Genomic DNA, 16,020 nt, shown 5'->3' with positions numbered 1-16,020 from the left:
AGCAGGATGGCAGCCATAAAAGGTTTTACAATGAAGATCTGTGAAGTTATTTGGATTTTTACGATATGTGGATATATTTCAAGATTTAGTAAAGGGTTATAATTACAGCTACCACGAGTATCCGTATGAAACCATCTGAGGTCTCTTCTGAAAACTATTTTCAAATTCTTTCTTTTCTTAAATAATCTGTAAGGTTTGTTTCCCCTTCGCCGTAAGCAAATAATTGATTTTAAATTCATAGTGGGTGACTTGGTACGTATATCTAAGCTGAGGGGTGTTTTCGACAAAAAAATATGAACAAGGTTAGGGTGATGAGCTGTTCACCATTACTGAATGTTTACCACGTACACCTCCTGTCTATAAGTTAAAAAATTACGATGAGCAGCTTATAGAGGGTTCCTTTTATGAGAAGGAACTCCAGAAGGTAAAGATGGGTAAAGACAAAGTCTTTCACGTGGAGGAGATTCTGGATCAAAAGAGAGAAAAGGGTTAAACATGGATGTTGGTCTGTTGGAAAAACTGGCCACAAAAGTTCAACAGTTGGGTATTAGAGGAAGAGGTGGTGGAGGCCATCGGTGTGAACTTAAACCCTCATGCTGGATAAAAACACCTCCATTCGAGTGTAAACTGTAGTGCATCATGGAGCACAGTGGATTTTACCTGACTCTCCCCAGTAATGCGTCTGCAGATATATATAGGAATATTAAAAGTTTGAATTATGTAACCAATTTTCCAAAACCTATACAGTAATCAGAGGCCTGGGAAGTAGGTCTCAGAGAGATTACATACCCACAGAGTTGGTATAAATTCAAGGATAAGGATTGTGATTTTTATTTTAAAATGATATCTGAACCCCCTATACATATGAAGCTTAAAAAAGGATTCTATAGAACTGCAGAGAGGATCATCTTTGAGTTGAACAGGCTCCTACCCCTGAACCAAATGAAAATACTATTGAACTACAACCCTATTCAGAAACGTGTACAAATCACAGGGGATGATGAGGTAGCTATACAAACCAGTGGTAATTTAGCCTACATGTTGGGGATGAAGCCCAATAAATGGGTGTATGTGAAAGATAAATTATTCCCACTCCCTGAGGATATACATGCAGGGTTTTACAACATGTTTGTGTATACCGACATCATATCCTATCAAAGGGTAGGAGACAGTTATGTACCCCTCCTGAGAACAGTTCATATAGATGGAAAGGATGGTGATGTAGTCACTGTTAACTATGACAAGCCACACTATGTACCCGTAAGCAAGAAATATATTGAAAACATTCAGGTTGAGCTTAAAACGGATCCGCACGAAAATATAGATTTTACTTAAGGTAAAGTGATTTTAAAACTCCACTTTAGACCTGTCAAATCTTCTCTACATATCTAATATATTATTATAATTATAAATATATTATATATATTTATATAAACATAATAAAAAATAAAAATACATTACAATGGTTATGGTACACAACCACCATCTTGATCCTTACCGATATGTATTACACTATGTTGATCAAGTGGGTAATGGATTACCCAGTTATCATGGAACCCCTACCATGTATGGTTCGGGGATAGGTGGTATATTTCGTAACCTCTTTAGGATGGTTATACCATTTATGAAGAGAGGCATTAGCATAGCCAAACCACATTTAAAATCAGCAGCCAAAATATAGTAAGTGGGGTGGTGGCTAATGCGATGACTAGACGTGCCTCATCAGATCCTGAGCATCAAGAAGGCTCGGGTCAAATGCTGTTGTCTCGAAGACCAAAAAATAGATATCCGGGTAAAAGGCTTAGGCCCGTCCGTTCAGGGGGGAGGACTCATCCATAAATGTGTTATCATTAACCCATTCAAAAGGGGGAGGGGTTCCAAGAACATCTTTAGGAGTGCTGTAGCTCTTTGAAGGGTATTGTTTTAAAGTTTGAATCTGTTGGCGAAGCTTATAGTTCGGTACACCCGAGAGTGGAATGTTGAGGATTGCCTGGCCTTTAAGAAACTGACGCCACCGAGGAGGTCTTCTGTCATCAGCAATCTTGTGGGATGAAGTGATACTTTTAACTTCTTGATGCACCCATCCCGTTAGCGGGATCATTTTCGTCAACCACCGCTGAATTGCAGAGCGCCAAATTCAAATTAAATCACTAACAATATTACATTTTCATGAAATCACAAGTGCAATATAGCAAAACAAAGCTTAGCTTGTTGTTAATCCACCTGGCGTGTCAGATTTCAATAAAGCTTTTCGGCGAAAGCATATGTAAGCACATCTCTCTCAGTTGGCAAAATATTACAAACCGCTAGCAGCGGTTTGGTCACGAAAGTCAGAAAAGCAATAAATTAAATCGCTTACCTTTGATGATCTTCGGATGTTTGCACTCACGAGACTCCCAGTTACACAATAAATGTTCCTTTTGTTCCATAAACATTCTTTTTATATCCAAAATACCTCCATTTGGTTAGCGCGTTATGTTCAGAAATCAACAGGCATACCGGTCACGACATCGCAGACGAAAATTTCAAATAGTATCCGTAATGTTCGTAGAAACATGTCAAACGTTTTTTATAATCAATCCTCAGGTTGTTTTTACAATATATAATCGATAATATATCAACCGGGAATGTAGCTTCTCCAGAGAGAGAGAGAAAATGGATGCTCCAAGCTGTTGCGCATACAAAACGCTACTGTCACCCAGCCATACAATGACGCGATGTGATCTTTCTCGCTCATTTTTCAAAGTAAAAGCCTGAAACTATGTCTAAAGACTGTTCACACCATGGGGAAGCCATATGAAAAGGAATCTGGTTGATATCCCTTTAAATGGAGCGAAGGCAGGCTATGGAACAGAGAGCTTTCAGGAAAAACAACACGTCCGGGTTGGATTTTCCTCAGGTTTTCGCCTGCAATATCAGTTCTGTTATACTCACAGACAATATTTTGACAGTTTTGGAAACTTTAGAGTGTTTTCTATCCTAATCTGACAATTATATGCATATTCTAGATTCTGGGCCTGAGAAATAGGCAGTTAAATTTGGGTACGATTTTCATCCAAACATCAAAATACTACACTCAAGAGGTTTAAGCAAGTCCATCATATGAGAACCCTTGACAACATCCCCCTGAAAGATAAACTCTCCTTTGTCATTCCAAGTAGCGGCACCCTTTGAGTCTTTTATTTTGTTCATAATGTATCTAAAAATCCTGTTACATGCTGGAGCATGTGTCAACATGTCATGCATAATATTATCTTCAACATGCATTTGATCTTCAAACGATAAGATCTCCATCCAGTCATTACAGGGGCAGGGCTCTCTCTATGCTCTTCATCCTTTAAGGGTTCTGGTAGGGAAAGCGATAAATGGTTGGTCTCTCTCTCACCTTGTTTAACCAAGGCCAAATACATTTGCAAGAGGTTTGTGTATTTTTGGACCTTTTCATAGGGATTCAATCCTTTTCTGTTCAAAATATCCTTCATGGCCACATCTAAATAATTTCCCGCTATTTGTCTGATATTTTCAGGACCCTGTTATTGTTGTATAAGTCTATCCAACTCTTGTTGAGGCACTAAGTACATTTTATTGGCCATCACACTCCGTGTTCAACGCCCACGCCTGGCAGCAATAAGGCTGGTGATGAAGGGCACGGCTATACTTAGTAAAGGTAGAAGAAAACCCCCAGACTGTTGTATGGTATGTCTTTTCTTTTGAAGACTGGCCCTTTTATTGGCAAAGAGTTTGATTGCAGTCATTTGTCTCTTTAATTTTGTTAATTGGGTCAGGGTGAGTGGAATGCGTCCTTTGAGAAGATTCAAAGTAATCTCACATAGTGATAATATGAGATCTAAAGAACAATGACCCAAGATGGTCTTACGTTCTTTAGGGGTAGCCCCAACTAGGTATGACTTGAATTGTCGGCGGTAGTTGTCAGGCGATGGAATGGCTATAGATACTGGAGGCAAAAAGTGTTTATGATAGGTTTTCATACATGCTAATGCAATAGTTGTACAACTCAAAGGGTCAATGTAGGCATCTTTGATTACCTCTTCTCTGAATCTGAGGCATCCGTCACGCAGTATAACCACATCATTGTCACAGTATAATTCCATCTCTTTATGGAAATCAAAGGTATTATGAAGTACAGTCAAATACCAAGTCATGAATCTCTCTCTCTCTTTGGGAGACATTTGATCACACCCGTACATTTCGGGCCTGGGATATCATCCAATATAATGTAGATTATCCTCAGATGTGAAGAAACTTCAACTGTCAATGTATCTCTGGTTGAAGGCGGGGTCTACAAAACACAAGATTTCACTACCTTGGGCTATGACACTGGGTGCAACGCCTTGTTGTATCATGGGGTTCAAAAGAAGAAAGGAATCATAGGCTCTAGAATTGTGAGGTAAAAAAGTGAAGTTTTTGTACTGGGGTTTTCTGAAATGTTTTAGAAAGAGTAGTGCACAATTAGGGCCCTCTGCCGACCACTTTTCACCCTTGAAAGTCATCGTAGATACGAAAACAGGCAGATGAACCCCTGATTTCTGATTTCTCTCGAAGTCATAAAACACATATTTCTCTGAATGTTCATCTTCAGCCAATGGTTGAATGTAGCACTCATGTTCCACTTCTTGAACCACTTCTGTGTCTGCTTTTCAAATGCCCTTTACATTTGGGGTGGCAGGTAGCCTAGTGGTTAGAGTGTTGGGTCAGTAATTGAAAGGTTGCTAGATTGAATCCCCAAGGTAAAAATCTGTTGTTCTGCCCCTGAACAAGGCAGTTAACCCACTGTTCCTAGGCCATCATTGAAAGTAAGAATTTGTTCTTAACTGACTTGCCTAGTTAAATTAAGGTGTAGGATTCCACATGTTGGGGATTGTCTATTTTTAAAGTTTGGACATTTTGGACATTTTTTACATAGCAGTAGGAGGAACGACATGTACGATGACAATCCTCACATGGTGTAACGGCTGCATCGGACATTTTTCATCCTGACACACTGAACAGTTATAACGACAAGAGTGTCCCTGTGGGGTGCAGCCTGAATGACATGAAACTCATATGGTGTTCCTAAGAAAGCTCTGATGTTGGTAATACCATAAAAATGGTTGTTTTGCACATACAAGTACAGAATATGAGGTTGAGGGTTCTTCTGGAATTTCAAGAAAGCTGAATTACCTCTACTATGGTACAAAATCACAATATTGCATCAATATTCAGAAAATTTTCAAATTTGACTATGTCAGAGAAAGCCACTGGCTCATGTATACATAGATCTACAGCCTTTTGGAGGTCACTAGCCTTTTGTAAAACGTCTAGATCAGTACATACAGGATTGAGTAAATGTTATAGACCTTTTGCAAAACATAACTGATTACCAGGATTGTAAATGTTTATGAGATAGGCCTGCTTACTTTTTATAATTTCTGATTGCATGAGACGATCAAGTTTCTTTCTTTGACCACCTCCGCCTAGGGGTTGGCAGACTATTTGTACAAGTTCTGAGGTCCTATCAGCTATGATGGATAAATTTGATTGAACAAGACGTTCCAACAGGGCTGTAAATTGTTCAAGATCTGCTTCACCATTTGGTAAAACAAGAGATACTGTGTTTTGCATACTATCACCACATATTTCAAGCTGTAAGACATCATGAGTTGTGGCAAAATCTGTAGGCCGTTCTAAAAGTTCTCCTAGAGTATCCAAAATCATCACATAAAAAGATGCATAATCATGGCTCTGATTCATACATGTGAAATTAAAATAACTGACGAATCTCTGTATTGTTAAATTTTTTGCGGTACAAAACACAGACATGTTTATGTGTGGGGGGTGTTGTTGAAAGAGGGGTTAGCTCGTTCATTAGGTTAATTAAGGAGATCAGTTCTGGGGGTACCGGTGATAATGTGTGATTATGTGTAGGAGTTATAGTAGTTGTGAATGTATGTGTGGGGGTTGGGCCCCTCTCGTTAATTAGGTTAATTAAGGAGATCAGTTCTGGGGGTACCGGTGATAATGTGTGATTACATGTAGGCGCTATAGTAGTTGTGAATGTATGTGTGGGGGTTGGGCCCCTCTCGTTAATTAGGTTAATTAAGGAGATCAGTTCTGGGGGTATTCTAGAAGTATTCATGTTACATACGGCTTTTATCATTTGTTTAATCAGATTGATGCTGATCAAGCGTGGCATGGTTTTCTTCCAGAAGGATAGATCTTGGCTGTACTGACGTCTTAGTAAAGCAACCATACGTGTGTGTAGCTGGACTTTTCTGGCTTTTAGAGCCCTGTAAAAGGCTGTGAGAAACCTATCTTGAAGATCTATATCGTGATGCATGTCCTCACTGATGCTATCTTCAATAAGTATAGGCTCTACCTCAGAATTGATTGTATCAAGCTGATTAGCCGCATCATACAACACATCATCCTCATCATAGCTCAACACTTCAGCATCAAAAATACAAATGAGAAGACAATCATATTAAAAGTAATGTGAGAATTGCATTGTGGAAAGCTTTTATGCTGAACAAAAATAAAAATGCAACATGTAAAGTGTTGGTCCTGAAATAAAAGATTGCAGAAATGTTCCATATGAACAAAAAGTTTATTTCTCTCAAATTCTGTGCACAAATTTGTTTACATCCCTGTTAGTGAGCATTTCTCCTTTGCCAAGATAATCCATCCACTTGACAGGTGTGGCATATCAAGAAGCTGATTAAACAGCATGATCATTACAGTTTTGTCACAACACAATGCGATAGATTACTTAAGTTTTGAGGGAGTAGGAATGTCCTGCAGGAATGTCCACCTGAGCTGTAGCCAGATAATTTAATGTTCATTTCTCTACCATATGCCACCTCCAACATTGTTTTAGATAATTTGGCTGCACGTCCAAACGGCCTCACAACCGCAGCCCAAGACCTCCACATCCGGTGCTGAGGACTATTTCTGTCTGTAATAAAATGTATTTCAATTGACTGTTTTCCTTAAATTAACTGTAAGTCAGTAAAAACATGTTTTTCTAGATTTAACACTTATTAAGATTATCCCTATCTGAATAAACAGGTGCAAACTCTGCGCCCGGTGAACCTCTTCTTCTCTCTTTAGGGACCTGGGCTGATGATCCTCCAATAGACCAGTATGGGTTGAAGGGAGGTTCAGTGTGTCTGACTGTTGCAGAACCCCCTGATCAACTAAAAGGAATTACATGGAAGTTCCAAAAGGATGTAATAGTGGATGATAAAGACATCTCTCCTAAATACAAGGAGAAGGTAGATTATAACCCAGTGAACCACACACTGTGCATTAACAATCTGACATACACTGACAGTGGAATTTACATTGCGAATGCAAAGAGAATAGATTTGACAGATTCAACGTCTTCATACAAACTTAAGATGTTGGGTGAGATTAGTGATTTTTTTGTGTTATGGTACAGTAGTCCGCTATATATTTCTGCTTTGCTTGGAAAAGCTATTCTCCTTTAAAGTGTCTTCGACAGTCATGCATGTAAAATGTATATTTCTGAACTGTATTGGTTATTGTAGAAGTTGTCCCTATTCCAGCCATGCACGTGACCAGACATGCACGTGACGGCAGGTAGCCTAGTGGTTACAGTGTTGGGTCAGTAACTGAAAGGTTGCTAGATCAAATCCCCATGCTGACAAGGTAAAAATCTGTCGTTCTGCCCCTGAACAAGGCAGTTAACCCACTGTTCCTAGGCCGTCAATGTAAATAAGAATTTGTTCTTAACTGACTTGCCTAGTTAAATAAAGGTTAAATAAATATACTACAAGTACAGGACTTTGTACCATCGCAGTGAATTGTTCAGGCTGGATGTTTTCTGTCTGTGATGGAGGTCAGTGCACACTGTATCAGGATTCTCTGTCAGCTCAGCTGTCCCCATTGAGACTGTGTCTGTGCCTCGATCTAGGTTGGGCAAAACTAAACATGGCGGTGTTCACCTTAGCAATCTCACTGGAATAAAGACCTCCTCCATTCCTGTCATTATTGAAAGATATTGTGATATCTCACATCTCAAAATAGAGCTACTTAATGTTAGATCCCTCACTTCCAAGGCAGGAGGTGTTGCTAACATTTACAATAGCAAATTTCAATTTACAAAAAAAAAACGAAATTTTTGTCTTTTGATCTTCTAGTCATGAAATCTATGCAGCCTACTCAATCACTTTTTATAGCTACTGTTTACAGGCCTCCTGGGCCATATACAGCGTTCCTCACTGAGTTCCCTGAATTCCTATCGGACATTGTAGTCATAGCAGATAATATTCTAATTTTTGGTGATTTTAATATTCACATGGAAAAGTCCACAGACCCACTTCAAAAGGATTTCGGAGCCATCATCGACTCAGTGGGTTTTGTCCAACATGTCTCCGGACCTACTCACTGCCACAGTCATACTCTGGACATAGTTTTGTCCCATGGAATAAATGTTGTGGATCTTAATGTTTTTCCTCATAATCCTGGACTATCGGAACACCATTTTATTACGTTTGCAATCGCAACAAATAATCTGCTCAGACCCCAACCAAGGATCATCAAAAGCCGTGCTATAAATTCTCGGACAACCAAAAGATTCCTAGATGCCCTTCCAGACTCCCTCCACCTACCCAAGGACATCAGAGTACAAAAATCAGTTAACCACCTAACTGAGGAACTCAATTTAACCTTGCGCAATACCCTAGATGCAGTCGCACCCCTAAAAACAAAAAACATTTGTCATAAGAATCTAGCTCCCTGGTATACAGAAAATGCCCGAGCTCTGAAGCAAGCTTCCAGAAAATTGGAACGGATATGGCGCTACACCAAACTGGAAGTCTTCCGACTAGCTTGGAAAGACACTACCGTGCAGTATCGAAGAGCCCTCACTGCTGCTCGATCATCCAATTTTTCTAACTTAATTGAGGCAAATAAGAACAATCCGGAAAACAAAATGGATACTGTAGCAAACCTAACTAAAAAGCAGCATTCCCCAAGAGAGGATGGCTTTCAATTCAGCAATTATAAATTAATGTACTTCTTTGAGGAAAAGATCATGATCATTAGAAAGCAAATTACAGACTTCTGTTTAAATTTAAAATTAAGTTCAGTTGTCCTGAGTCTGCACAACTCTGCCAGGACCTGCTGTTTTTTTTCTTTTTTTTCTTGTGTGTATTAACAGTGGTGCACCACCCTAAGGACATCCAGCCAACTTGACACAACTTTGGGAAGCATTGTAGTCAACATTGGCAAGCATCCCTGTGGAACGCTTGCCATGACACATTTGAGGCTGTTCTGAGGGCAAAAGAGGGGTTTGGAGAGGGTGCAACTCTAATGTTTGGTGTACTCATTGTATAGCTAGTACTCTCTATTAATGCAAATTAGACATTATGGGTCGGTTTCCTGGACACATATTAATCCCTAGTCCTGGACTAAGAAACACTTTGAATGGAGAATCTCTATTGAATATGCTTCTTAGTCCAGGACTAGGTTTAATCTGTGTCTGGGAAACTGTCCCTTTATACTGCCCAACAATGCAGTACCTTGTGCTGGTTACTAATTCAATACATTCCATTTGGCAGCACTATGAAGTGGCTGCGCGTCTCTCACAGACTGCACGACTCTCACAGATTCTCCTACATGGTTCGTCACATGCAAAGTCAAACCAACATTTGATTCGACTGGAACAGCTTTGACCCATTCGGGCACAGTCTTCACCTGGGGTCCAGTTATTTGGTTCTGGAGGATTCTTTGATCCAGTGTTCTGGTCCCAGAACCTAGAACAGGGAGGAGGGAAACCATTACTCCATACTGTATGTCCCCAAAGAAGGAAACACATGGCTTGCAAAACCATATAGACTATTATTCTATGGTTACGAAAATGTTTTTGTTATAGTGTACTTGAGTATACAACTGTGTGTGTAGATGTGTGTGTGCGTGCGTGTGTTGTACGTGTTATGTTGTATGTCCTTACTTAATGCTGTCATCTAGAGTTGTATTGTCCATCCAGACCCACACTCCCTCTTGCTTCTTGTCTGTCAGTCCAATCCAGGGGCTGTTACCAAGATCAGTGCTTCTCACAAATTTTTCTATTATAAACTCCTATGAAGGAGACAACTTATGTTAGTCAAACAATAGACTGAGATGATGCAGAGAGAGACACACCAGTAGAATATCTTTCAAATATTAGATCTAGATAATTAAAACTACAGCTGGATCTTTAACTCAAATTTTAAAGGGGAATGGAAACACTTTAGAACACCAGCTAACTGTAAATCTCCATATTTGCAAGTCTGCTTAATCTTTTGGCTTATTTACCACACAATACTGTGTCCTAACCTGAAGTCTGCACTTTATTTGAGAGTCATGTAGCAATTCATTACTGCACCTCCAATCTTACCTGCTCCTGCTGACTCTCTATGATGACCAGGTGTCCTCCATCGTGGATGCAGGCGTACTGACTCTGTTCCCAGGTCCGTTTGCCTTTAGAGAAGTAGTAGCATGATCCATTGTAGAACTCCCAGCCAGGAGAACATGGTTTTGTAACAGCATTACATTCCTTCGGATTGCCTAGAAGAGAGAAGCGATAACATCATTGAAATGTGATAACTTCACTTCTATATCCTGTGATGTTCTTGTTAAATGTGTGTGTGCCCCTTTAAGAGAGCACAAGAGGTGTGGGCTAAGGGAGAGTTAACCAAAAGAGAAAGGAGATAACTGGAATGAGAATCAATAACATACTGCGTTTACACAGTCAGCCCAATTATTATCTTTTGCCCAATTATTGGTATTTATGAGCAATCAGATCTTTTGACAGTAATTTAGCTAAATATCAGAATTGGGCCGCCTGTATAAACATGGCCTTAGAGACAGAAGTGAATAAATGAACCCAGAGTTCACATATTCCACTGGAATCCCCTCTTTCACACAGGCTGTATTTACACAGGCAGCACATTTCTGATCTTCTGCCCAATTATCAGCAAAAGAGCTGATCTGATTGGTCAAAAGCAGTGGAAGCTGCTGAGGGGAGGATGGCTCATAATAATGGCTGGAACGGAGTAAATGGAATGGCATCAAACACGTGGTCCATGTGTTTGATGCCATTCCATTCCATTAATTCTTTCTCTTTCAGATGAAATATCAGTATACTGTTGCTGGTATGCATAGACGCTGCTTCACAATGCTAGTTAAATCAATATCTAGGTACACAAACAGTAGTGTATAATGTATGTAATAATATACATCCTATCCTATCATGTAATCGTGCTTCCCACATTCTGGTGGAGATACTGTAGGAAATAAACTACATTATACAACGGGTGGGTCTAATCCTGAATGCTGATTGGTTAAAACCACATTCCAGCCGATGTCTATTCAACAAGTTAAAACTGGCTAAATCTATGACGTTAAAATACCTACAGTATTTACCCTGTTCCATCTGACTGCGCAATCCACTGTCTCATCAGCCCAGGCAACCAATTGATAAACTTGATCTCCACTATCTAAATCATCGAGACATTGCTCACATTTCTCACATTTCCTTTAGGCTAAAATGTTGATTTCAACAGCTGAGATTTGTATAAACCTTTCTGTTTGTCTCTCCAACATTTGCAACATTGTTTCAATATTAAAATTCGATCTCCAGCTGTCCCAAAGTAATGAAAGAGTCGGGACGAGACAGACAGGCAGGCAGGCAGGCAGCGTTTCTCAGCCAGTCGAAATCATGAATCCGCTGGCATCATTTTTATTGAAATATTTTTTTAAAAGTCAATTGAAAAAAGGTCAAACAAAACAAAGTGCAGCTAGTTAGCAGTCTTTCCAGCTTCAGTTTGAAGTGACTGTGTTAGCTGTGTCATTGGCTAGCTCCTCTGAACAACAGTGTCCTGACTAGTGAGCACATTTTCTATGCCAGGTGAAATCACGCCTAATTATTTAATTGTTAATTGTATCCAAATTAATGTCTCTAGAAAACAGCTTAAACATATTCAAATGCAGCTACTTATTCTGTTATTCTGGCTGCACTTTGTGACGTGACTGTAAGTTAGCCGTAATTAGCTAGCTAGCAAGCAAGGGATAAGAACGTTGCCAGCCAGTATGGCAATGGAACATTTAGAACGAACGACTGGGTCACATCCATAGATACAGAAAAAAAAGACTGAACGACTGAATGACCGGGTTGTGTTTCTAGCAACCGAAGCGATATAACGAACGGCCAGCCGACTTGGGTAGAAACCCTAGGTTTGTGTCGAGACTATATCTTGTGGAAGGATGAAATAGTATGAATAATAGTTCAAATAAAAAAAAATATGAAAATCTGTCAATCATTATTTGAATATGTTGGTAACCCATTGTTTAAAAGTGATAATGCCCTCAAAGCCAATGTTTGGAGGATATATTGGCAAAGTTTGCTAGCCCTCGAATTTGTCTCGGGCGTAACAACACCAGTGCCAATATATCCTCCAAACACCGGCTTCCCGGACATTAGCACTTAAATGTATAAAATTAATTGCCAGAGCACAGATACAACAAAACCAAGCCAATTTGTCACGCCAAATGCCAATGCATCCAGAATGTGGTCTTTTCCAATTAAAACTCTCTACCTATTGACCACCCGCGATTGGCACATTGTGTTCCTACTTCTAGCTAGCCTCTAGCTAGCCATCACATAGCAACAAAAAGTTATGTCTGACTCTGAGTCACATCTGGCTTCAAAATCTGGCTTTAACATTCGAAACCCTTTCAGTAGTTTAATGGTATTCCATGAATCCATGATTCATTCTATTCTATGATTACAATCATATTTTTATGGGTAAATCTCATCTGTAGCTGTAATCCATCTAGTCACAACCACAGTACATGGGAATGATTGAACTGACCTTGGATGGTTGCCAGAAGATCTTTGACGCTAGTCAGGTTAGCCTCACAGTCTCGAAGACCTGAGGATAACAGCTCTTCCTGGACTAAGAACAGAAGAGATTTACATCAAATTTATGTTGCATTAAGGCTATAATTACTTTCCAAGGCACAAAATTACAAAAGTACAAAATTACTTTCCAAGGCACTTCACCACACTCATATGAATAGGTTTCCATTAGGGCCAGGACTTTTTCCTGGTCAAGAAAAAACCCTGTCCTTCCTCATATACAGTACAATGATAGCATATACAATATTCAAACAACATGTTTTTGGGAAACAATACTACTGCAGTGTAAATGTAATCCTAATCTTGATAACATGGACATTTCTATTGAAATGAGAAGATTGAGTTAAATTGGGTTCAACTTCTCCTTTAACACTTCACATTAGTATGTCAAATCAAATGTTATTTGTCACATGCGCCAAATACAACTGGTGTAGACTTTACTGTGAAATGCTTGCTTAGGAACCCTTCCCTGGAATGCAGAGTTTTTAAATAGTAGCACAAGAGGAATAAAATAAAATACACAAGAATGGAGCAATATACAGGGAGTACCAGTACCAGATCAATATGCAGAGGTATTTTAGGTAGATAGGAAGGCAGGGTAAAGTGACTAGGCATCGGGATAGATCATAATAAGAGTTAAATAAAGAACAGAGTAACAGTAGCAAATTATGAGTATACAAGTGTGTGTGTGTGTGTGTGTGTGTGTGTGTGTGTGTGTGTGTGTGTGTGTGTGTGTGTGTGTGTGTGTGTGTGTGTGTGTGTGTTTGTGTGTGTGTGTGCATATGTAGCGTATGTGAATGTGTGTGGGTTTTGTGTAGGAGTGTCAATGTAGTATGTGTGAGTGAGTGTGTATATGATTGTATATATAGTCTAGTGAGTGTGTATATGGTTTGTATATATAGTCTGGTGAGTGTGCGTAGGGTCAGTGCAAGGAGTCTTTGGCATTTTCCTGGGCCATTCTCTGACACCGCCTGATATAAAGGTCCTGGATGGCAGGGAGCTCTGGACTGTCCGATGTACTGGGCTGTCCGCACCACCCTCTGTAGCGCTTTGCGTTCAAGGGTGGTGCATTTGCAATACCAGGCGGTGATGCAAGTCAAGATGCTCTCGATGGTGCAGCTGTAGAACTTTGAGGATCCGATGGCCCATGAAAAATCTTTTCAGGCTCATGAGGGGGAAGAGGCGCTGCCTTGCAATCCTCACAACTGTGCGGGGGTGTGTGGACCATGTTAAATCATTAGTGATGTGGACGCCAAGGAACTTGAAGCTCTCGACCAACTCCACAACAGCTCTCCCCTCTTTCTCCCATAGTCCACGATTAGCTCCATGGTCTTACAGACGTTGAGGGAGAGATTGTTGTCCTGGCACCACACTGCTATGTCTCTGACCTCCTCCCTGCCGACTCATCACTGTCTGTGATCAGGCCTACCACTGTCGTTTCGTTAGCAAACTTGATGATGATGTTGGAGTCGTGCATGGCCACGCAGTCGTGGGTGAACAAGGAGTACAGGAGGGGACTAAGCACACACCCCTGAGGGGCCTTCGTGTTGAAAGGCAGCATTGCGAATGTGTTGTTGCCTAACCTCAGAACCTGGGGCCGGCCTGTCAGGAAGTAAAGGATCTAGTTGCAGAGGGAAGTGTTCAGTCCCAGGGTCCTTAGCTCGGTGATGATCTTGGAGGGAACTATGGTGTTGAACTCTGAGCTATAGTATATGTATAGCATTTTCACCTAGTTATTTCACCTCTTGTTCAGGTGGGAGAGGACAGCGTGAAGTGCATTTGAGATTGTGTCATCTGTGGATCTGTAGTTAATGAGAATTAGAGTGGGTCGAGGCTGTCTGGGATGATGGTGTTGGTGTTGATGGTGTTGATGTGTGTCATGACCAGCCTTTCAAAGCACTTCAATAATTGCAGATATGTTATGACACTATTCTGATATGAATAGGAGAACAGCAGCCAGTCAGTCCCAGTTCAGTTGAGTCCTGTTCAAGACTACCTACCTGTTATGATGTGGGTCTCATTCTGTAGTCTCTTATAACTGTCTTGTAGTTCAGTTGAGTCCTGTTCTAGACTACCTACCTGTTATGATGAGGGTCTTATTCTGTAGTCTCTTAAAGCTGTCTTGTAGTTCAGTTGAGTCCTGTTCTAGACTACCTACCTGTTATGATGTGGGTCTCATTCTGTAGTCTCTTATAGCTGTCTTGTAGTTCAGTTGAGTCCTGTTCTAGACTACCTACCTGTTATGATGAGGGTCTCATTCTGTAGTCTCTTATAGCTGTCTTGTAGTTCAGTTGAGTCCTGTTCTATACTACCTACCTGTTATGATGAGGGTCTCATTCTGTAGACTCTTATAGCTGTCTTGTAGTTCAGTTGAGTCCTGTTCTAGACTACCTACCTGTTATGATGAGGGTCTCATTCTGTAGTCTCTTATAGCTGTCTTGTAGTTCAGTTGAGTCCTGTTCTAGACTACCTACCTGTTATGATGAGGGTCTCATTCTGTAGTCTCTTATAGCTGTCTTGTAGTTCAGTTGAGTCCTGTTCTAGACAACCTACCTGTTATGATGAGGGTCTCATTCTGTAGTCTCTTATAGCTGTCTTGTAGTTCAGTTGAGTCCTGTTCTAGACAACCTACCTGTTATGATGAGGGTCTCATTCTGTAGTCTCTTATAGCTGTCTTGTAGTTCAGTTGAGTCCTGTTCTAGACTACCTACCTGTTATTATGAGGGTCTCATTCTGTAGTCTCTTATAGCTGTCTTGTAGTTCCGTTGAGTCCTGTTCTATACTACCTACCTGTTATGATGAGGGTCTCATTCTGTAGTCTCTTATAGCTGTCTTGTAGTTCAGTTGAGTCCTGTTCTAGACTACCTACCTGTTATGATGAGGGTCTCATTCTGTAGTCTCTTATAGCTGTCTTGTAGTTCAGTTGAGTCCTGTTCTAGACTACCTACCTGTTATGATGAGGGTCTCATTCTGTAGTCTCTTATAGCTGTCTTGTAGTTCAGTTGAGTCCTGTTCTAGACTACCTACCTGTTATGATGAGGGTCTCATTCTGTAGTCTCTTATAGCTGTCTTGTAGTTCAGTTGAGTCCTGTTCTAGA

The 16,020-nt window shown here is 40.3% G+C and overlaps 2 protein-coding genes across 3 annotated transcripts in view; one reads left to right on the top strand and one right to left on the bottom strand.

Annotated features, from left to right (window-relative positions):
* Positions 1–16,020, top strand: part of LOC139561091 (mucin-1-like) — a 154,165-nt gene that overhangs the window by 64,247 nt on the left and 73,898 nt on the right. The gene's annotated exons all lie outside the window — the stretch shown is intronic.
* Positions 6,586–16,020, bottom strand: part of LOC139561089 (asialoglycoprotein receptor 1-like) — a 43,676-nt gene continuing 34,241 nt past the window's right edge. Inside the window, exons 6-9 of one of the 2 annotated variants that reach the window (XM_071377931.1) lie at positions 12,876–12,959; positions 10,388–10,569; positions 9,974–10,101; positions 6,586–9,776 (exon numbers count right to left, since the gene is read on the bottom strand). In XM_071377931.1, coding sequence (XP_071234032.1) covers positions 9,584–9,776; positions 9,974–10,101; positions 10,388–10,569; positions 12,876–12,959 — 587 coding nt within the window. In that variant the 3' untranslated portion in view covers positions 6,586–9,583. The remainder of the gene's footprint in view (positions 9,777–9,973; positions 10,102–10,387; positions 10,570–12,875; positions 12,960–16,020) is intronic. The other variant, XM_071377932.1, reaches the window with a different exon arrangement.

Source organism: Salvelinus alpinus, chromosome 31 (assembly GCF_045679555.1).
Source record: "Salvelinus alpinus chromosome 31, SLU_Salpinus.1, whole genome shotgun sequence".
NCBI classification, from domain to species: Eukaryota; Metazoa; Chordata; class Actinopteri; order Salmoniformes; family Salmonidae; genus Salvelinus; species Salvelinus alpinus.
Note: the sequence above shows the minus strand (reverse complement) of the source record. Positions and strands in the feature narration are given on the sequence as shown.